General features: G+C 38.6%; 1 protein-coding gene across 2 annotated transcripts in view; it reads right to left on the minus strand.

Annotated features, from left to right (window-relative positions):
* ATG4C (autophagy related 4C cysteine peptidase) overlaps positions 1-23,956 on the minus strand; it is an 83,245-nt gene that overhangs the window by 44,516 nt on the left and 14,773 nt on the right. For both annotated transcript variants that reach the window (XM_037043499.1, XM_037043491.1), the window contains exons 2-3: positions 16,191-16,334; positions 13,715-13,798 (exon numbers count right to left, since the gene is read on the minus strand). In XM_037043499.1, coding sequence (XP_036899394.1) covers positions 13,715-13,798; positions 16,191-16,266 — 160 coding nt within the window. In that variant the 5' untranslated portion in view covers positions 16,267-16,334. The remainder of the gene's footprint in view (positions 1-13,714; positions 13,799-16,190; positions 16,335-23,956) is intronic.

A 23,956-nucleotide genomic window follows, 5' to 3' on the forward strand; every position in this document is an offset into this window, starting at 1 on the left:
GCCGTCAAGGACGTGCAGTGGTTCTGAGTGCAGGGCTCTGACTAACTGAGGGAGAACCCCAGCCTCAGCCTCAGCCATGAATTCAAGGAAATCCTACACATGCCACTGTGTCCAACTACAGGGACGCTCCATCTTGTGTGCTTTGTGTAAGTGCTGTGATCATCAGAGCGTATTCACTGCACTCGGAGAGATCATACAGACTTTTAAAAGTAGGCTACTTTGAAAGTGTACTGTTTTGTCCTAACCCAAAAGAGAAAGCTTCACTACAGCCTATAAATAAAATGTATTATTTATGACACATCACGGCAGCCAGTGAAGATGAATCAAGGTGATGCTGTGAGCTGACTTGGATGGGTAGGATTTCTTTGTCAGACCAATGTAAACCCTGAGCTCTGTTTTACCATCAGGGCAGAGCAAGCATCACTGCAGTGCTCACTGGGAAAGAAAAGAAGAAAACAATATACATCCTAAGTTCCACATAAGTAACTGAAGTTTAAATGTGGATCCATCTTCTCCCTGTACCAAACTGCAGAGCAGACGCAGGAAGAACCCCGGTCTGAACCCCGGCTCTGCTGACCCCTCTGGGCTAGGGCCTTGAGAAGCCCCTGCAGCCCCTGGGTAGGAAGCGCAGCGTGGAGCCCAGCTTGTCCTCTGGCCTTGGAGATAGGATCACAGTGCCACAGGGACAGTGCTTTCTATTTCCATCTTCTAAAGAGGTCAGTTTTAAAGTGAGCCCTGGCTAGTGTGGCTCAGTGGATTGAGTGCTGTCCTGCCAATTAAAGGGTCACTGGTTGGATTCCCAGTCAGGGCACATGCCTGGATTGCAGGCCAGGTCCCCAGTAGGGGGCATGTGAGAGACAACCACACACTGATGTTTCCCTCTCATTCCCCCTCCCTTCTCCTCTAAAAATAAATAAAATCTTTAAAAAATAAAGTGAGATAATTTTTTCATAGAACGTATTACATCTTTTTTCCCATTTCAAGTATATTTTATTGATTATGCTATTACAGTTGTCCCATTTTTTTCCCTTTCCCCCCTCTACCCTATAATCCCCTCTCACCACCATCCCCCCACCCTCAGTTCATGGACATGGGTCATACATATAAGTTCTTTGGCTCCTCCATTTCCCATACTATTCTTAACCTCCCCCTGTCTTATTTTGTATCTACTGAGTATGCTTCTTATTCCCTGTACTGTTTTTCCCACTCTTCCCCCTCCCACTCTTCTCTGGTAACCCTCTATGTGATCTCCATTTCTGTGATTCTGTTCCTGTTCTGTTTGCCTAGTTTGTTGTTTTTTAGGTTCAGTTGTTGATAGTTGTGGGTTTGTTGTCATTTTACTGTTCATAGTTTTGATCTTCTTTTTCTTAGATAAGTCTCTTTAACATTTCATATAATAAGGGCTTGGTGATGATGAATTCCTTTAACTTGACCTTACCTGGGAAGCACTTTGTCTGCCCTTCCAACCTAAATGAAAGCTTTGCAGGATAGAGTAATCCTAGATGTAGGTCCTTGCCTCTCATAACTTTGAATACTTCTTACCAGTCCCTTCTTGCCTGTAAGGTTTCTCTTGAGAAATCAGCTGATAGTCTGATGGGAACTCCTTTGTAGGGAACTGTCTCCTTTTCTCTTGCTGTTCTTAAAAGTCTCTCCTTATCTTTAATCTTGGGCAATGTAGTTATGATGTGCCTTGGTGTGCGCTTCCTCAGATCTAACTTCTTTGGGACTCTCTGAACTTCCTGGACTTCCTGAATTCTATTTCCTTCACCAGATTGGGGAAGTTTTCCGTCATTATTTTTTCAAGTAAGTTTTCAATTTCTTGCTCTTCCTCTTTTCCTTCTGGCACCCCCCATGATTTGGATGTTGGAATATCTAAAATTGTCCCAGCGGTTCCTAAGCCTCTCCTCATTTTTTAAAATTCTTGTTTCTTCATTCTGTTCCAGTTGAATGTGTATTTCTTTCTTCAGTTCCAAATTGTTGATCTGAATGTCGGTTTTCTTCTCTTCACTATTGGTTCCCTGTATATTTTTATTTAACTTTGTGTAACTTTCATTTCTTCTTCTATTTTGTGTTCATACTCAATCATTTCTGTGAGCATCCTGATTACAAGTGTTTTGAACTCTGCACCTCATAAGTTGGCTATCTCTTCATCACTTAGTTGTTTTTGAAGTGTTGATATGTTCTTTTATTTGGGTCATATTTCTGTCTCACCACCCCTGTTATATAGTAAGGGGCAGAGCCTTTGCTATTTGCCAGGGCAGGGCAACCCCTTCACTGCACTGTAGCTCTATATGTGGGGGAGGGATCAAGAGGGAACAATGCAGCTTACTTGACTCTTGGCCAGCTTTCAGTCACTTCCCCAGCTATGCACAGGCAAATTGGCCCCTTCTGGTGCTGATTCCCAGGTTGGTGGGCTTGAGCATGTTCTAAGACCCCAGGAGTCTCTCAAATGAACTCTCCTGTGAAGCTGGGAGCTTCTCCTGCCACCTCAACTCCCACAGATGTTTATAGCCAGAGGTTTGAAGTTTTAGTTCCCCACGCTGGAACCCTGGGTTGCGTGGCCTGTCTCGTTCCCAACTTGATCCTCCCAGCTTATCCACATGTGAATGTCAAACCACCCAGTCAGCCAGTTGCCACCTTGCCTGCCCAGTCCACCACCTTGCCGAGCTTCCTCTCCACCCTGACTGCCCATTCCATCCCTCCTACCGATCTGGATGGATGTTTGTCCTTTAACTCCTTGGTTGTCAGACTTCCATACAGTTCAATGTTTCTGGCAATTCTGTATGTTTTTTGTTTTTTAATTTGTTGTTGCCCTTCTTTTGGTTGTGAGAGGAAGCAAAGTATATCTATCTATGCCTCCATCTTGGCCATAAGTCAGAACATATTACTACATCCTTAAAAAGCACTTCCGCCAAGATGGAGGCATAGGTAGAAACACTGTGCCTTCTCCCACAACCAAGTTTGAACACAACAAAGGATTGGAGAACTAGGACACACCCAAAGACCAGAAAACGGAATTATACGGAAGTCCGACAACTACGAACCGTTCAACGGGGACAGTAAGAGAGGCGGAGCCAGCAGCGGAGCTGGGTTGGGCAGGACAGATCCCCCGACCTAGTCGCGCAGGCAGCCCGGAACCAGTCGGGGTGCAGGGCAGACTGACCTCGGTCACACATTCACGCACAGTGAGACGGACCACACAGGCCCCAGGGGGCGAACCCAGTGGTGGAGGGCTGACGGCGGTGGCACACTCGGGTGCAGTGGAACGAAACGAGTGGGCCTGGTGACGGTGGTGGCTGCGGCACCGGGGCTACGGCGGCAGGCGGCAGAGGGAAGCCATTGTCCCTCTTTGACCCCGCCCCCACATACAACGTCACAACCCAGCGACTGAGTTGCCCTGTTCTAGTGAACACTTTAGCGCTCTGATCCTGCTATGGAACAGGCATGAACAGCCCAAAAGATGGTGCAAGAAGAACTCAAAGTCCCAGAGCCAATAACTCTAAGCGACTGAGAAATTGCCAGCCTCTCAGAAGCACAATTCAAGACACTATTTATCAGGATGCTCACAGAACTGGTAGATTATAGTCACAAATTAGAGGAACATAGTCACAAATTAGAGGAACATATGAAGGCTAAACTAATTGAAATGAAGGGAGATGCACAGGAAACCAATAGTGATGGAAAGGAAACTGGGACTCAAATCAATGGAATGGACCAGAAGGAAGAACAAAACATCCCACCAGAAAGGAATGAAGAAATGAGAATTCAAAAAAATGAGGAGAGGCTTAGGAACCTCCAGGACATCTTTAAACGTTCCAACATCCGGATTATAGGGGTACCAGAAGGGGGAAAGAAACAGCCACGAGTGGAAAACTTATTTGAACAAATAATAAAGGAGAACTTCCCCAGTCTGGCAAAGGAAATAGACTTCCAGGAAATCCAGGAAGCTCAGAGAGTGCCAAAGAAGTTGGACCCAAGAAGGAACACACCAAGGCACATCATAATTACATTAGCCAAGACTAAAATGAAGGAGAGAATCCTAGAAGCAGCAAGGGATAAGGGGACAGTCACCTACAAAGGAGTACCCATCAGACTGTCAGCGGATTTCTCAAAAGAGACCTTACAGGCAAGAAGGGGCTGGAAAGAAGTATTCCAAGTCATGAAATCCAAAGACCTACAGCCAAGATTGCTTTATCCAGCAAAACTTTCATTTAGAATGGAAGGACAGATAAAGTGCTTCTCAGATAAGGTCAAGTTCAAGGAGTTCATCATCACCAAGCCCTTATTATATGAAATGCTAAAGGGACTTATATAAGAAAAAGAAGATGAAAAATATTAACAGTGAAAGGACAGCAAACACACAGGTATTAACAACCACACCTAAAACAAAAGCAAACCAAGAGGACAGCTAGATCAGGAGTGGAACCATAGAAATGAAGAACACATGGAGGGTTAGAAACAGGGGGGTGGGAGGAGGAGAAGGGGGGAGAAGGCACAGAAAATAGCATAGATGGTAGGTAGAAAATAGATAGGGGGGAGGGTGAGAATAGTGGGGGAAATATAGAATCTGGAGAACTTGAGACACGTGGTTATAAACTAAGGGGGGGAGAATGGTGGGGGAGGGAGTGTGCAGGTGGAGGGGAATGAAGGGGGGAATAGAACNACACGTGGTTATAAACTAAGGGGGGGGAGAATGGTGGGGGAGGGAGTGTGCGGGTGGAGGGGAATGAAGGGGGAATAGAACAACTGTAATGGTATAATCAATAAAATATATTTTTAAAAAAAGTACAGCAAAACCAAGCACATTAAAATTACTGGTGTTTTCTGATATTCAAAAATTGCTACTACTTCTTTCAACTACTTACAGTGACTGGGATTACCATATTTTGCCATGTATAATAAACACTTTTCCCCCAAAATTTTGGAGAGAAAAATAAGGGTGCACATTATACACGGGTACTACCTGAAATACCTTGTATCTGTTCTTGTGTTTTGTAATTAATTGTTACATAAAATTTCTTGCAGCATGGTATGTTCAAAAATAAATGCTAAAATTCCTTTATAAAAAAAATATCTAAAAATTAATCAATTAAAAATTAAAACAAAAGTTTTTTTTCCTGAAAGTTTGGGCCACAAACCCGGGTGCACATTATATACAACAAAATACAGTACTTATTGGGCTTATTTAAAGAAGAGAACTGTCCTAACATAGTTTAGGCTACTTCAATATTTGATTATTGCTGTACTGTTGGGCTCTTTACAAACCAATGGATACTTCAAAAATCAATGGATACTCCCAAAGTGGTTAAAGACACATTTATCCTCTAGAGCAGCAATTTCCAACCTTTCTCACCTCATGACAAACATAAAATTCTGTGACCTGAAAAAATAGATATAGTTTCGATTGATTTACAAAAATACATAATAATAGTAATCACAACACCTAAGTGTTTGGTCCAAAAGTGACTTTTTAAAAAAAATCAGGTGCCTATAGCTGTATATTAGCATTTCTGGTACCAAGAATTAACCAATTAGACACAACTGTATTATGTGATGAGACCAATAAGCTGCAACTCTATTATATGGCCTATATATTCATGGTTCAATACCAGGCATTCATACCAGATGGCAATTATTGCGTTGGCTGTTGTCATTATTTTACTTGACCATCTAAGGGAAAGGAGGTCTGTGCCCCTGACTAAACAGTCAGGTAGTGCGTGTTTTAAGCATTCTTGTGGGACACCAGGTGGAAACCACTGTTCTAGAGGATCTCAAAAGGTTGCCATCACTCCAATATCACTGCGGATAAATTTGAACTTGTTTCTGCAGTGAGATTTATCTTCCCGTTCTAAATTATTTTAAATAACCTGGAAAACACTCACTGAACTCCTACTTTTCCCAGATGCTGCGCTCAGCAGCTGGAAGCAGGAGAGAAGTGGGAATCCTCCCTTCCCTGGAGAATCTTACTTTTTTATGAGGGGGATACTCAGTGAGCAACTGATACCCTGTAACAAGTGGTAACTCAGCTATGTGACTGTACAAAAAGGGACAAGTTTTATAGTGTAGCTGCTGGCAAAGATATCCTGGCGGTAACCTGGGGCTTGGGGGCCAGAGTTAAGCTTGTTAAGACACAGAGGAACAAAAGGTACCGCAGGCAGAGAGAGCAGCGCGAATGAGACTGGATGGTGAAGAGTGTCAAATAACTTAGAGAATAAAATCAGTAACATCTAGAAATAAATAAAAAGCATTCTCTGAGGTTCTCCTTTGAGTAATGAACTGCTAATCTTATTTAAACATGAAATGAGAGTTACAGTGTGAAAGACGTGTTGTTTTTTTGGATATGAGAGAATCTTATAACAAAATTCTTTCATCCTCCAGATGAGGACCCAGAGGCCCAGAGAGACCTCTCGCCCACCCCACCCCACAGCTCGTCAGTGAATGGGCAGCCCTGGCACAGCTCACTCCTCTGACTCAAATACAGCTGTTTTGTCCCACTGTCTCCTGAACAAGTATTTATCACTGGCTTTCATTTATCACAATAAAATGCTCTTCCTTCCATAGTATATAAGGCATTACACTTTATTATAGTAAATGAATAGTAGAAATAGGAAATCTCAGCTGCTTGTTATTGCTTAAGAAAATAAAACACTGAAATCTCATTCTAAACTTTTTATATTATGATAAAGGAGATTTACAACAGGTGCCTGCCAGGTTTGATTATAGGTACTATATCAAGGACAGCGTTCGGTAACCTGTTCCTCAGATCGCGCCTGTGGAAGTTAGAGCATCTAACATGATATCACATTCACACAGTTCACGGAACATAAGAAAAATTATAATGCTTAATCAATTGACATTTCAACTAAGGAAAAACTACACTTTTATAGGTTTAACTTACTGTGACATTTTCTTCTATTTTCCTTCCCCTTCATGTATCTCCTGGGAGCCTTACTAAAAAGTATAGCTCATGCTCAGTAATATTTCTAGATGACAGCACAGTCAGCCAGCCTAACCTCAGAACCACAGTCCAGTGGTGACTACAACTAGGTTGCCAAGGGGTGAGTGACAGATCCCCTTCTGCTAAAAGCATTCTAGCCACGTAATTTCAGTCATTTGATTGGCCTTTTCAGTGATCAAGTTAATAAACTAGTGTCAGGTATATATTAATTTCAAGAACCTAAATGTGAATTTTTAACTTCTATTTTAATCTTAGAGTAGATGGATGAACAGAAAGTCAATTAGCAAATAAGAAATCCCAGAATAAAGTATTTATCTTTATTTGCTGAATTTCGGTTGATAAGACATTGTTGAACATAATGGAGAAGCACTTTTTATCGAATGTTTCCAGGAAAAAAAGTATATCTTTCTGAGATATAGGCCTGTTCTGGCTGGTGTGGCTCAGTTGGTTGTAGTATCATGCTGTGAACAGAAAGGTCACAGGTTCAATTCCCAGTTGGGGTACATTCCTGAGTTGTGGGTTCGGTCCCAGTTGAGGCATATACGAGAGATGTCTGAATAATGTCTCTTTCCCTCTCTCCCTTTCTTCCCCTCTCTAAATTAATAACCATTTCCTCAGATAAGGTTTAAAAAAGAGAAGAGAGAGAGGAAGAGATAACCCTGAAACAATGCATACTACTTTGGAAGTCATTCTTGGAAGAAGTAAAAGCTCATCCCCTACTGGCATTAGAGCCTATCTAATACATTTAAGTTTAATTGTATTTTGTCAGATTTACACCACTGTACATTTTTTCCTGTATCACTTTTGTATAAAAATTCACTTCTCCTTCCTATCCCCAAATAGGGGGGAAATGCATCATACCAGTCTTAACGAACAAGTTTTCAAGCTAATTTCTTTATGAATATAATTTTTCTAACTCAGATTTTAGTTTCATAGATATATGAAATATAATTATATATATATAATATATATGTGTGTGTATACACACACACGCAGGTGAGGGCAAAAGTAGATTTACAGTTGTGAGTATGTGAAGTTTATTTTTGTATTATTATTTATTAATTATTGTATTATTTTTCATATGAACAACTGTAAACCTACTTTTGCCCCACCCTGTAGGTGTAATTGGAGAAGGATAATGAATAGAGAGAAAAACAGAAAAGTATTTTAAGACAACAAGGCTAAAAAAATTTCAAATTTGATGAAAACTATAAACAGGTCCAAAAAGTTTAACAAAACCCAAGCACAAGAAAAATGAATGAAACTACACTCACGCACCACATAATCAAATTGTTCCAAAATAGTGATAAAAAAATTTTAAAGCAGTCAAAAAAAAGGACATTATGTGTACAGAGAAAGATAAGGATGACATCAGATTTCTCATTGGAAATCAAACAGGCAAGAAGATAGTAAGGCAACATCCTCAAAGCTACTGAAAGAAGAAAAAAAAACACTGACCCAGAATTCTATACCTAGCAAAAATATCCTTCAAAAGTGAAAGTAAAATATCGACTTTTTCAAAGTCAAAAAAGCTAGTAAAGTACATCACCAGCACATGTGCACTGTAAGAAATGTAAAAGGAAGTCCTTCCAGCAGGAGGAAAGTAATAACACATGGAAATGTGAATTCACACAAAGACATGAAGAACACCAGAAGTAATAACTGCTTCAGCAAATATATAATTTTCCTTTACACTTAATCTCTTTACAGGATATTTGACTATTTAAACAAAAATGATAGCAATGCATTGTAGGGTGTATGACATACAAATAACTAAAATGCATGACACCAACAGTATACAGATTAGGGCAGGGGGAAGTGAAGTACGCTATTTATGCTGCACAAGGTTCTTATACTCTGTGCGAACTAGTATAACATCACTTACAGTCAAACTGTGATAAGTCAAAAATGGATACTAAAACCTTAAAGAAATCACTAAAATAACACAATAAAAAGTTGTATACAAATGATACTGTAGAATTGTATACCAGAAACCTAGATAACACAAAAGAAAAGCTATAGCTAATAAGCCAACAAAGAGACAAAATGGAAACAACAAATTCTCAATCTGGAAGAAGGCAGAAAAAGAGGAAAAGAAAACAAAAAGCAGATGTAACAAATAGAAAGCAAATAGTTAGACAATAAATTTAAACCTAACCACATTAACAATCACATTAAATGTGAAGAGTCTAAACAATAGTTTAAAAGGCAGAGATTGTTAGACTGGAAAAAAATGCAAAATCCAACTATCTACTTTCTACAAAACAAAATAAAAAACCCCACAATTTATTCCCAGTCAGGGCATATGCCTGGGTTGCAGGCCAGTTTCCAGCAGGGGACCCAAGATACATTGTGTGACCTCGGCAGAGGCAACCATACATTGATATTTCTCTCCCTCTCTCCTTCCCTTCCCCTCTAAAGATAAATAAATAAAATATTTTAAAAAATAAATAAGTAAATAAAAATAAAATTTTAAAAAAACCCACAATTTAAAGATACAAATAAAGTGTAAAGAATCAAAAAATATATGCCATGTAATCGGAGGCAAAAGGAAGCTGAATATCATTAATATCACACATAGTAGATTTAAGACCAAAGAATAGCACCACAATTTTTTTATAATTACAAAGGGATCTATTCATTAACAGACTATAAAAATTCTCTTTATGTACCCAATAACAGAGCTTCAAAACCAGTGAAGCAGCCCCTGACTAGTGTGGCTCAGAGGATTGAGCACTGTCCTGAGAACCAAAAGGTTGCTGGTTTGATTCCCAGCCAGGGCACATGCCTGGATCGGAGGCCAGGTCCCCCACTGGGGGTGTGTAAGAGGAAACTGATCAATGTTTCTCTCCCTCTCTTTCTCCTTCCCTTCCTCTCTCTCTAAAAAAATAAATAAATAAAAATCTTTTAGAATATCAAGCAAAAACTGATAGAATTGAAAGGAGAAATAGACAAATCTACAATTAAAGTCAGAGATTTCATTATCTCTCTCACAATATTTGGTAGAGCAAGCAGGATTGAGGGTAAGGATAGAGAAGACTTGCACAGAACATCAATAACTTGACCTAGTAATCCCTATACAACACTCAACAATAGAAGACATATTCTTTTCAAGCATGCAAAGAACATCTACCAAGTTAGACCATATTTAGACCATAAAACAAGTCTCAATAACTTCAAAGAGATTAAAGTCTGAAAGTATTTTCTTTGATTACATTGATTAAATTAAAAATCAATGATAGAGCAAAACCTGGAAATGTCCAAATTTTTGAAAATTAAGTAATATACTTCTAAATATCTCATTGCTTCCTATACATCACTTTTTAGTAAATGTCAAAAACCATATTTCAGAAAATTCCAAATTCTGGGATCTTAGTTCCACAACATTTGGGTATAATCTTGGCACATTTTGGAGCAACACAGACCCTGAAAACAGTAGAGATGGCGGCCAGCACAGGGACCAAGAGCACACACAGTAGGACCCCTTTACATACTTTGCTCATGCCCTTCCTTCTGTCCTAGAGAGGGCCCCAGGCAAAGCTCCTTTCCTGAGCTGGCTTCAGGTCAGAAAAAAAGCTTTTATTATTTTCTAGCCCCTGGGCTACACACTCTACTTCTTGAGAAGTTTTTATTTCCCTTTTCCCATGTACTGTTTTTGTTCCTAGGCTAGGCTGTCTACAGATGTCCTTCAACACCAAATTTAGGAAAGAGAGAGTTTTATCTCTTGTTTGTGTTAAAACATTTTGGTTCCTAAATAGAACTGATATACTAGAGATAATCCCAAATTACGTTTTTTCCTTAATGACCACTGGGCCCATCATGTCCTGAGCCATCTAAAAGAAAATCTAGAAAATCCTAGACTTCCGCCAAGATGGAGGCATAGGTGGAAACACTGTGCCTTCTCCCACAACCAAGTTTGGATACAACAAAAGTTTTGGAGAACTAAGATACACCCAGAGACCAGAAAACCGAATTATACGGAAGCCCGACAGCTACGAACCGTTCAACGGGGACGGTAAGAGAGGCAGAGCCAGCATCGGAGCAGGGTTGGGCAGGACAGACCTAGGCGCGCAGGCAGCCCGGACCTAGTCGGGGTGCAGGGCAGACTGACCAAGGTCGCACATTCTCGCTCAGTGAGACAGACCACGCAGGCCCTGGGGGGCGAACCCAGTGGTGGAGGGCTGACAGCGGTGGCACACTCGCATGCAGTAGAGCGGGGCGCGTGGCCCTGGTGACGGTGGTGGCTGCGGTACTGGTGGGGATTGCGGAGGTGGGCGCCAGAGGGAAGCCATTGTCCCTCTTTGACCCCACCCCCACATACAACGTCACAACCCAGCGACTGAGTTGCCCTGCTCTGGTGAACACTTTAGGGCTCTGATCCTGCTACTTAACAGGCACGAACAGCCCAAAAGATGGTGCAAGAACTCAAAGTCCCAGAGCCAATAATTCTAAGCAACCAACAGATTGCTAGCCTCTCAGAAGCCCAATTTAAAACACTATTTATCAGGATGCTCACAGAATTGGTAGAGTACAGCCATAAATTAGAGGAACTTAGTCACAAATTAGAGGAACATATGAAGGCTAAACTAATTGAAATGAAGGGAGAGGTCCAGGAAACCAATAGCGATGGAAAGGAAAATGGGACTCAAATCAAGGCAGTGGACCAGAAGGAAGAACGAAACATCCAACCAGAAAATAGTAAAGAAACAAGAATTCAAAAAAATGAGGAGAGGCTTAGGAACCTCCAGGACATCTTTAAATGTTCCAACATCCGGATTATAGGGCTACCAGAAGGGGGAAAGAAACAGCCACGAGTGGAAAATGTATTTGAACAAATAATAAAGGAGAACTTCCCCAGTCTGGCAAAGGAAATAGACTTCCAGGAAATCCAGGAAGCTCAGAGAGTCCCAAAGAAGTTGGACCCAAGAAGGAACACACCAAGGCACATCATAATTACATTAGCCAAGACTAAAATGAAGGAGAGAATCCTAGAAGCAGCAAGGGATAAGGGGACAGTCACCTACAAAGGAGTACCCATCAGACTGTCAGCGGATTTCTCAAAAGAGACCTTACAGGCAAGAAGGGGCTGGAAAGAAGTATTCCAAGTCATGAAATCCAAAGACCTACAGCCAAGATTGCTTTATCCAGCAAAACTTTCATTTAGAATGGAAGGACAGATAAAGTGCTTCTCAGATAAGGTCAAGTTCAAGGAGTTCATCATCACCAAGCCCTTATTATATGAAATGCTAAAGGGACTTATATAAGAAAGAGATGATGAAAAATATCAACAGTGAAAGGACAGCAAACACACAGTTATTAACAACCACACCTAAAACAAAAGCAAACCAAGAGGACAGCTAGATCAGGAGTGGAACCATAGAAATGAAGAACACATGGAGGGTTAGAAACAGGGGGGTGGGAGGAGGAGAAGGGGGGAGAAGGCACAGAAAATAGCATAGATGGTAGGTAGAAAATAGATAGGGGGGAGGGTGAGAATAGTGGGGGAAATATAGAATCTGGAGAACTTGAGACACGTGGTTATAAACTAAGGGGGGGAGAATGGTGGGGGAGGGAGTGTGCGGGTGGAGGGGAATGAAGGGGGGGAATAGAACAACTGTAATGGTATAATCAATAAACTATATATATAAAAAAGAAGGGGAACAAGGGGTACAAACCTCCAGTTAGAATAGTCAATATTATTGTCATGACTTTGTATGGTTAGTAGACTTATTGTGGGGAATCACATCATAAGGAATGTCAAATTGCTACATTTTATACCTGAAACTAACACAGTATTGTATGTCAAGTATTTTAATTAAAAATAAAAAAATAAGTAAAGTGAGGCATAGTCTTGGTTTAAATTTCAGCTCTGCCATTTAATACCCGTGTGACTCTGGACAAATCATTTAATGTCTCTAAGCTCCTACTCTCACATTCATAAAACAGGGATGCTTGAATCTCCCTTGCAGGCTTGCTGTGAGAATTACAGACATTTCCCAAAGAGCCCGCCATGATGCCTGAGGTACAGTAGGCTATCAACAAGTGGCATAAATTATTAAAAGAAAATACATGATCATTATTGAAAAAATGAGCATATGAGGACCTTCAGAAACAACAAATAAAGTCAGTAACTTCAGAAACTGGAACATCCTTAACACTTGAAAAATCTATCATTTTTAGGTTAACTAAGGTGCTGCTTTAAAGTTATCATCAGAGAACCTGATAAAGAATATGAAGCTATCAATTGAAATAATATTTACTTAGCACTCATACAATAAGTCCAAAACTATGAGGAATATAACAAAACATGGCATGATCCACATCCTCAAGTAGTTCACAAGAAACCCAAACCACATGACAACATATTATGTCTCATCTAAAATATAGGTTCTTAAAAGAAATGTGCCAAAATACAGGCCTATAAAGTAGAATGGTGGTTGTTAGGGGCTGAGGGTAATGGAGGCCTGAGAGTCACTGTTTATCGGGTAAAGAGTCCAGTTTTACAAGATGAAAGGTGCTGGAGTTGAAAGGGGTGATGGCATCACCACCTTAAAAACTCACTGACACCAGTGAACTTAACCTTAAAAATTACTAAGATGGTAAATTTTATGTTATGTGTACTTTACCACAATTCTAAAAAATTAAAGTAAAAGACAAATGTGCCAAAAATAGATTAACCTAGAAAAAATTTGGGAAAACAGTTACACAATGAATTTCTACAAAGATTTTTAAATGGGTTACAAATCTAGCACTTACCTTCACATTTGAAATGGTAACATTTTCCAAGCAATAATACAGGAGAATTTCTACTAAAATATGTCTTTGTTTTCAACACCCAACCTAAACAAGAAAAGAGAAAAACTCTTTTGCAGTTAGAAAATTAAACACTAAAAGGCTAGCAACATTTTCTTTTATCTAATTTCAAATAAGCAATTCTCAACTACAGATGTGCAATTTTTTTGCAAGAGTAGCAAAATATTTCAGCAGTGAACTGAAAGTAGAGGCCATTTATACTCCTTTAAAATACAGTTAAGCATTTTAACCACATTCTATCCACTTAAAAAAGGAGAGGAAAAAACCTTGAACTTTAATTTATTTTCAAACAGGTAACGATGTTCTAACAGTATAAAATTTAAAGGCACAAATTCTACTTCAGTTTCCTTGATACCAACCTATTTTCCCAAAGGCAACAGTGTTACCCATGTCTTATATTTCCTTCCATCTTAATTAAAAGATTTAAAGTATTTGAATATTCCAAGGAAGTAGTTTAGAAAAAAGATCAGATAGTAAGATGAACCACTAAGATGGCTCTAGTAAAAAAAATGGACAATAACAAGTGTTGGTGAGGATGTGGCGTAACTCAAGCCCTCAGACATTGGGACTGGGAATGGGAAATGGTGCAGCCACTTTGGAAAATAGTTGGGCAGTTCCTCAAAAGTTAAACTTGGAATTAATGTGATCCAGCAATTCTACACCTAGATATATACCAAGACAACTGAAAACATATATTCACACAAAAACTTGTACACAAAGTTCACAGCAGCACTATTCATATTAGCCAAACGTAGAAACAACCTGAAAGTCCATCAACTGACGAATGAGTAAAGAAAATGTATAACCATAAAAAGAAACATTATTCAGCCATGTAAAAAGAAGTACAGATATATACGACAAGGATGAACTTTGGATGAACTTACAACATGGATGAACTTTGAAAACATTATGTTAAGTGAAGAGTCAGACACAAAAGGCCACAAGGTGTATGATTTCACTCACTTGAAGGTCCAGAACAGGGAAATCCACAGAGACAGAAAATAGACTGGTGGTGGACAGTGGCTGGAAGTAGCTGGGGAGGAATAGGGAGTAGCTGCTAATGGGTGTAGGGTTGTTTTGGGGGTAATAAAAATGTTCTGGGGGGCAGGAGGCAGTGGAGGTGGGTATAGGGAGGAAGAATAGTGATGGATGGAGACTTGACTTGGAGTGGTAAATGCACAATACAGTGTACTGATGATGTGTTGTAGAATTGTGCATCTGCAACCTATATAATTTTGTTAACCAATGTTACCCCAATAAATTTAATAAAAAGGAAAAAAATATATTCTAGAACTAGATAGTGATGATGGCTGCATAACTGTGTGAATATACTAAAAATTACTGATTTATACACCTTAAAAGAGTACATTTTATAGTATATAAATTGTATCTCAACTTTAAAGATTAATGTTCATAATTTTCAAAATGCAATGTCATGTTATTATTATCAAATTATAACCATCTAACTAGCTAGCTGGCAATGACTTCCAGTGATCCAAGAGTCAACTGCCAATGTGTTTTACCTGAATCTGCAATATCAAGGAATTTTACTAAATTTGATCATTTTTATTTTATGAATATGAACTTCTTCCTGTTGAAACTAGTTCTGCTGAGTATTTCTCCATTTTTGAGGTTTCTTTATCTTTTGTTTCTATTCTGAAATGGGCTTCAAAAGTACCACATGACCTGTTGACAGATGGGAGGCGGTTGGGAGACTGGGTAGCAAGGTAAAGGAAATACAAATTGGTAGTTACAACACAGTCACAAGGATGTACAGTACAGCATAAAGAATATAGTCAATAATATTGTAATAACTATGTTATGTGCCAGGTGGGTATTAGACTTAGTGGGAGTATCACCTCATACGTCATATAACCACTGTGCTGGTTATATAACTTATAACCACCATACAACCATCTGAAAATAATATAATGTTGAAAGTTAGCTGTAAGGGAAAAAATTAAAATTATAAATAAATAAAAAGGGATAAAATATTTTTAAAAACCATTATATGATCCTTACTGGATTTGTTTGCAAACCAACAGTAACTAGGCTTAACACGAGGACCCGAGGGTACTTCTAGGAGCACGCAGGGGCCTCGTTTGCCTGCTCCCTGGTTCAGACATGAGGTTGCATGAAATTTAGTCTAAAAATGGAGGTATCGCCATCCCCTGAATAAATTCTGTTTGAAACATTTATTTTTAAAAAGAGACCACATGGTATGCTTGAGTTTCTAAGCACTGTTTATGATGATATTTGGCTGTTTCTTCAGGAGATATTCTTATCTCTATTCTTCACATAACTATTCCATTCAACAAGAAACTTAAAGAACTGACAGTGACTTAATAAGGAGGATGACACACATCTTCAAGTATGGCTTTGGATTTATACAATTTTAAAATCACAATGCAGTACTTACTATATTTCATGTTGTTCCAAGCAGATATAAATTTAGTTTTTAGTCTGTCAACTTCTTCTGTTCCTGTGGCCTCCATATTCAAATTCTAAAGAAAAAGCCATCACTTGATTGCATTCTTCTATAGAGTTTAATTTTTTACACTGACTGAAAGGAAAAAATTAAAGGAAAACAGTCTGTATTAAATGGTACAATACCTGCTAAAGTTATTTAAGTGATCAAATAAAATTTGAACTTGAAATGAGCAAACCAATTTCTTGTTTTGTTAAAAAAAGACTACAATATATTCAATAAATACTTTAAATAAAGAAACTATCTAATACCAAATATAAACAATATAAATTTTCACACAAAACAAGACAATAGGCAAGGTAGACCAGTTGGTTAGAGTGTTGTCCCAATACACCAAGGTTGCAGGTGGGATCCCTAGTCAAGGCACATGCACGAATCAACCAATGAACACATAAATAAGTAGAACAACAACAAATCAATCTCTCTCTTTCCCTCTCTCTCTCCCCCAACCCAAATAAATTTTTTAAAAAACTAAACAATAACCTCCCCCAGGCAATAATTAAAAACAGTAACAAAGCTCAACTTCAAGGTTTATTTGTAATTAGAGAAGGTTGATTTCAAATCTTATTTCAAATGATGACTATCTTCAGAATGGAGGCTTCCACTCATATTGTTTAAGTCACTACTTTCATATAAAGCCTAAATATTTTGTTTTAATTTTTAAATTAAGGTAGTTCCTAATACTGCAGCATTTAAACAAACAGAGTGGTTTAAATTTACAATAGAAAATGTTTTCTTACTTTAAAATAAGAATAAATGTAGCTCATAACTGTTTGTTTTATAACTAACTTTAGGGAAAACAGAGATGTGTGATACAATCTGAAAGAAGAATAAATTATAACTGAAAATGCCTGAGTTTATATGCAATAATTCACAGACAGTTTGCTTTTCAAGAAAAGAATGCTGCACAGAACATTACCATTTTAGGGTTATAAATATCTACTCAAAAGAACTGATGCATTCCTTTCCCTAACAATAGACATTCCACTTTATCTACTAGGTTGGCCAAAAAGTGCATATGGCTTTCTCTGTAAAATAAAAGACACATTTTCACTGATAACTTTATTGATTTGGATCTTTTGAGTGTGTCGGCTATCTCCCACTATTGGTTTCTAGTGGGTAGAGGCCAGGGTTGCTGCTAAACATCTTCCAATGCAAAAGACAGCCCCCACAGCAAAAAATTATTTGGCCAAACTTTTAACAGTACCAAGAAAGTTCACAAACCATTTTTGACAGGTTCGCTCAGTCACAGCACTTCCATACACTGCACAGATCTTTTTTGTTGCACTTCAGTTGCATTTTTACCTTTCTTGAAATAATAAAGCCTAATACACTGAAAATGTTGCATATCTTCTTTCACCTTCAATATTAAAATGGTTGCACAAAAATTCACCAGTATGGGTAAGGGTTTTTTTAATGCACACTGATGACAGATATCACAATACAATCTAACAAAATTGTTTCAAATGAAGTTCAAGACAACCAAGCCCTATCAGAACCATTGTAGTATGGAAAAAATGTAACGGACTTTTTGGCCAACCTAATATTAAAAGCAACTAATTATACATTATAGTTGAGGCAGGAGAAAGCATGGTCCACTGGAAGGATGTAAAAACTGATGTTACTAGAGCCCAGAATGTCAAAAAAAGTGGCACCAGATGTAACTATAGGGCTAGGCAGGGATCAGAGTACACAGAGCATTGTAGACCATGTTAAGAATTGTGTTCTTTATCCTAAGAGGGACTAGTTCAAACAGAAGTATCAGAATCAGACTCTATGGGTTAGTCTGACTTCAAAAGCTGCAAAGAGAAGAAACTGAAGAGGGACAAGAGTAGATGGTGAGAGTATACTTATTGTGCAAGACTATAAAAAAATGATAGCAGCTTGGGACTGGAGCAATAGAGATGGAGAGATACAGACATGAGGAAACAGGCCAAAAATTCAGTTAACTTTTGGTGATAAAATGGATGTGGAAGGTGAGAAACACGGATATGCCAAAGATACACCCAGCCAGGTTCCTGGCTTGTAAAACTAAATACATGGTGCCAATCATTGAAATAGGGAGCACGAGGACAGGTACAGGTCAGAGGCAGCAGATTATGAATTTGATTTACGTGGTGTTTGAGATTCCTCTGAGACACAGGGTAGAGAATCATTATTTATTTAATCATTTGATAAATTATTGCCAGGAACTATTCTAGGCAATGCAGATAAGGCTTAAAACAAAGGCAGTGAAATATGGCAGGTCCTTGAATAAAGTAATTTTGTTTAACGTTATTTAGTTATAATGATGAAATGCCGTAGGAACTTAACTTTTGTTTTTATCAATTAGCCTATGGGAAAATTGGTTTAATTATATGTCATTTCACTTAAAGCTGCAGAACCTATGGAAAACAGGAAGTGGAGACCACTGTACTTCTGCCACGGGTCTTACCTTCTAGATATCGTGTTGGCCAAAAAGTGTGCTTTTTTCTGTAAAATGAAAGACTCATTTTTCATTTTCACCAGTAACTTTATGGATTTTAATATTTTGAGTGTGCCAACTATCTCCCACGTGGTACATTGATTGTTCTCAATTAATGCCGCACTTTGATTGCTGTCAACCTCAACTCATCTACCCGATCGTGGAGCATTGTCCAGCGCGAACTCTCCCAAACCACTTCGGCACATTCGGTCAGCCACAGCACCTTCTCCATACACTGCACAAATCTTTTTTTGCATTTCGGTTGCATTTCTGCCTTTCTTGAAATAATAAAGTATAATGTGCCAATAATGTTGCACATTTTCTCCCATCCTCAATATTAAAATGGCTACACTAAATGTCACCAATTTTGATTTTTCACTTTTTAAAAGCGTATTTTATTGATTATGCCATTACAGTTGTCCTATTTCCCCCTTCATTCTCCTCCACCCTGCACACCCTTCCCCCACCATCCCCCCTTTAGTTTATGTCCACATGTCTGAAGTTCTCTAGATTCTGTATTTCCCATATTATTCTTGCCCTCTCCCCATCTATTTTCTACCTACCATCTATGCTACTTATTCTCTGTACCGTCTCCCCCTTCTCCTCCTCCCACTCCCCTGTTGCTAACACTCCATGTGATCTCCATTTCTATGGTTCTGATCCTGATCTAGCTGTCCTCTTAGTTTGCTTTTGTTTTAGGTGTGGTTGTTCATAACTGTGAGTTTGCTGTCCTTTCATTGTTATTTTTTATCTTCTTTTTCTTAGATAAGTCCTTTTAACATTTCATATAATAAGGGCTTGGTGATGATGAATTCCTTGAATTTGATCTTTTCTGAGAAGCACTTTATCTGCCCTTCCATTCTAAATGAAAGCTTTGCTGGATAGAGCAATCTTGGGTGTAGGTCTTTGTCTTTCATGACTTGAAATACTTCTTTCCAGCCCCTTCTTGCTTGTAAGGTGTTTTTTGAGAAATCAGCTGACAGTCTGATGGGAACTCCTTTGTAGGTGACTGTCCCCTTATGTCTTGCTACTTCTACAACTCTCTCCTTCATTTTAATCTTGGCTAATGTAATTTTGATGTGCCTTGGTGTGTTTCTTCTTGGGCCCAACTTGTTTGGGACTCTCTGAGCTTCCTGGACTTCCTGGAAGTCTATTTCCTTTGCCAGATTAAGGAAGTTCTCCTTTATTATTTGTTCAAATGGGTTTTCCACTTGTTGCTCTTCCTCTTCCCCTTCTGGTACTCCTGTAATTTGGATGTTGGAATGTTTAAAGATGTCCTGGAGGTTCCTAAGCCTCACCTCATTTTTTTGAATTCTTGTTTCTTCATACTTTCCTGTTTGGTCATTTTTTTCTTTCTTCTGGTCCACTCCCTTGATTTGAGTCCCAGTTTCCTTTCTATCACTATTGGTTTCCTGTGCATTTCCCTTCATTTCAATTAGTTTAGCCTTCATATGTTCGTGAGCATCCTGATCACCAGTATTTTGAACTGTGCATCTGATAGGTTGGCTATTTCTTGGTCGCTTAGAGTTATTGGCTCTGGGGCTTTGAGTTCTTCTTGAACCATAATGTTTTGATCTGTTCTCACCTCTTATATACGAGGGGCAGAGCCCTAGGTGTTCACCAGGGCGGGGCAATTAAGTCGCTGGGTTGTGATGCTGTATGTGGGGTCGGGGTCAAAGAGGGGCAGTGGTGGTCCCCTCTGCTACTTCCCGCTGCTGGGGCCTGCGTGGTCTGTCTCATTGCTCGCTCCTTCACCTGGTTTATCTGCATGAATGTGTGACCACTGTCAGCCTGCCGCCTTGCGCCTTCACTGGGTCCACCCATTGCTCCCCAACATATGGGATCCTCCAACGGCTGCCTGCACACCTGTGTCGGTCCAGCGGATCTTTCCTGCTCGACCTTGCTCTGCCACTGGCTCCGCCCCTCTTACGGGTCTGGCTAAATGGTTTGTTGTTGTTTGACTTCCATACCGTTCAATTTTCTGTGTTTTGGTTGTGTTTTTGTTACTAACTTTGTTGTCTTTAAACTTGGTTGTACGAGGGAGCACAGTGTTTCCACCTATGCCTCCATCTTGGCCAGAAGTCCCACCAATTTTGATTTTTTTAATGCACACTGATATGATAACTGTCACAATACAATCTAACAAAAGTTGTTTCAAATGAAGTTAAAGACAACTTAGCACAACTAGAGCCATCTTACAGAGAAAACCAAATAAACTTTTTGACCAACCCAATATATTCTAGAGAAGACAAACAGGCAGTTGGATTATATAGATCTGGAGCTCAAGGATGAGGTCTACGCTACAGCTATGAACTTGAGCATTGCTGATGCGCAAATGAGAATTAGTCTTGTTCTTGTTTGTACACACAGCCTTGATGATGATATTCAAGGTCCTTCATAAAACGCCATCTGCCCACTTATTCAGCTTCCTCTCCTGCCATTCCCTCACATGCACCATATACCGAAGGTATTTTTAATACTAATATTAAAGCTTCCTAAAGTTGACATGCTATCTGATACCTTCATACATTCGCATGTGTTGCTCCCCCTACCTAAAATGCCTCCTTGCTCACCCTCATTTTTTGACTACCTTATTATCTTGACTCCCTAAGATCCAGCTTTAGTTTCACCTCCTCTGGTAAGACTGGTAAGATTTATACTGTCATCCAAACCTCAAACTAAGACAGATGCCCCTCATTTTACCTCTCATAGAATCCCTCCTCTATCACAGCACTCATCGCACTGTATTGTAATTACTTATCTCTTACTTGTCTCTTACACTAAAAACTAAACTCTTTGAAGTTCCTTCATTTCTACCTGGCATGTGATTGGTTCTGAAAATATTCTTACTAACTGAATCAGTGCACTGAGAAATTAATGAAATATAGCTATATCATTAGCAGCACTCTTGCCAGCTGTAATTAGAACTTTTTAAAAGTGACAACTAGAATAAAGGAAAAAATTTTCTTCCTCCAGAAAGCTGCATAATTCAATAAAATTTGGAAAAGAGGGAAAAGGGTTTATGAAATGTGTGAATTATATACAGTGCATCCACATGGTGGGCTATATAGCCACTTAAAATGTCTCCAAAGAGTTTGTGAAGATGGGGAACACTAGGCAGAATCTAAAACTTTATGTGTCACATGATACTGGTGCACTGGCGTGGGAAGGGGGGTTAGAAAGACGTACACCAAAATGTTGACAGTAGTTCCCCTAAATGTAAAATCATGTGTGGTTATTTTTATATCACTATTGTCTACCTTTTCCAAATCTTACACAAAGGACACATGTAATTTTTAGACTTAAAAAGTTTAGCCCTGGCTGGCGTAGCTCAGTGGATTGAGCGCGGGCCTGCGAACCAGACGATCGCGGTTCGATTCCCAGTGAGGGCACATGCCTGGGTTGCAAACCGGTTCCTTGCAGGCTAACTACCAGCAGGGGATGCACAAAAAGGCAACCATACATTGATGTTTCTCTCCCTCTCTCCTTCCCGTCTAAAAATAAATAAATAAATACAATCTTTGAAAAAAAAAGTATTAAAAAAAATAAAATAAAAAGTTTATTTTTTATAAAGCCACCATGAATCTTATAAATCTAAAATGTTTTTAAAAGGGGACTATACATGTATGTATTTTCTTCCTGATTCAGAACAAAAGTGGGCCACAGGGAAGAATTTGGTTCCAACAGTTGCCAGCACCAGTTACCAGATACCTGTGGACAGTCCTTAGCAAGTGTATGAAAATCAGGGTCTTGGCTGGGTACTCACTTGGTTAGAGCACTGTCCCCAGTACACCAAGGTTGTGTGTTCAATTTCTAGTCAGGGCACAAAGATCAACCAATGAATGCATAAATAAGTGCAACAACAAATATTAATGTCTCCCTCAATGTTTTTCTCTCTCCTTTCCTCTCTCTCTCTAAAATTCAATTTAAAAAAGAAAAATAGAGTGTGTAAGTCAAGATGCCTTAAAGTGGACGGAGGAAAAAAGAAGAAAAAATAAGACATTTTAAATGGGGAAAGTCTGTATCTTCAATAATGACTCCTGAATAAATAAATAACCAAGATAAGATGCTGTGATAGATATAGGAATTAAAGAGACAAATATTATTGGCTATTCTATAAGAATACTTTTATTCTATAAGAACACTATCACTGTTACAGAAAGTAGCTGAGAACAACAAAATTGTCATTAGGTAAAACTAGTTATGCTGTTAACTCAATAATTCAGTATAGTGCCTTTTCATATAACTAAAATTGAATTCCAATCTTCTGGAAAGACAGAAACCCACTTTTATTATCTACAACAAAAACTTAGATGACTATTTCTAAAAATCCTAACTTAAAGCAGAAACTAATTTAAAAAGTGATCCTTCAATCATGTTGGAAAGTATTATAAATCAAAACACCTGAAAAAGTGAGGAGAGGATTTGCCTTACAGCATATTAAAACATATCATAAAATTATAGTAATTAAAGTTTAGTAATACTTAAATTTATTGTTTTTATTAGCAATGGGTGATACCGAATAAAGTATAATAGGGAATACAGAAATAAATCCAAGGATATTTGAGAATAGTACCTGATACGAAATATACAGGGCCCAGCACAAATAATGCCCCTTTTTTATTCAAAATCTTTTACTCCAAAATCATAAGCATGTAATTCTGTAACATAACAATATCACACTCAAGCATACCATATGACATTTTAGGTGAAATGTTCATATTAAAACCCATATTATTACCCTAGCAACCACACTCAAGCAGGCTTTACTCTGCCAGACCCTATATTTCACATTCATGAAAAAATATGGATAAATAATTCTAGTAAATTCTAGTTAAATATTCTAGTAAAATTCTAGCTAAATATTCTAGCAATAAATAATACTAGAATAATCAGCTAGCCAGTTTAAAAATAAAGCTACTTCTCACATTATAAATTCTAGATGAATCAAAGTTAAATTCAAATGTAAACACATGGCACATGTGCATACACTACAAGAAAGTAGTAATTAAAATTGTTTTAACAATCCTGTAAAAAAAGACCTTTTTAGCACGGTATGCAAAACTAGAAATCCAAAGTGAAAATATAATTACATAAAAATGAAAATTTCTACACAAGGAGGAGAAAAAGAGCATCAACAAGGATGAGCTACAATTCATTAATTAGAAAAAAAGTCAATACCCATTATATATAAACAAAGTGTTAATGTCCCTAATATACAACGAGCTCTCAC

Source organism: Sturnira hondurensis, unplaced genomic scaffold (genome assembly GCF_014824575.4).
Source record: "Sturnira hondurensis isolate 20B ecotype Veracruz unplaced genomic scaffold, ASM1482457v3 Scaffold0000648, whole genome shotgun sequence".
NCBI classification, from domain to species: Eukaryota; Metazoa; Chordata; class Mammalia; order Chiroptera; family Phyllostomidae; genus Sturnira; species Sturnira hondurensis.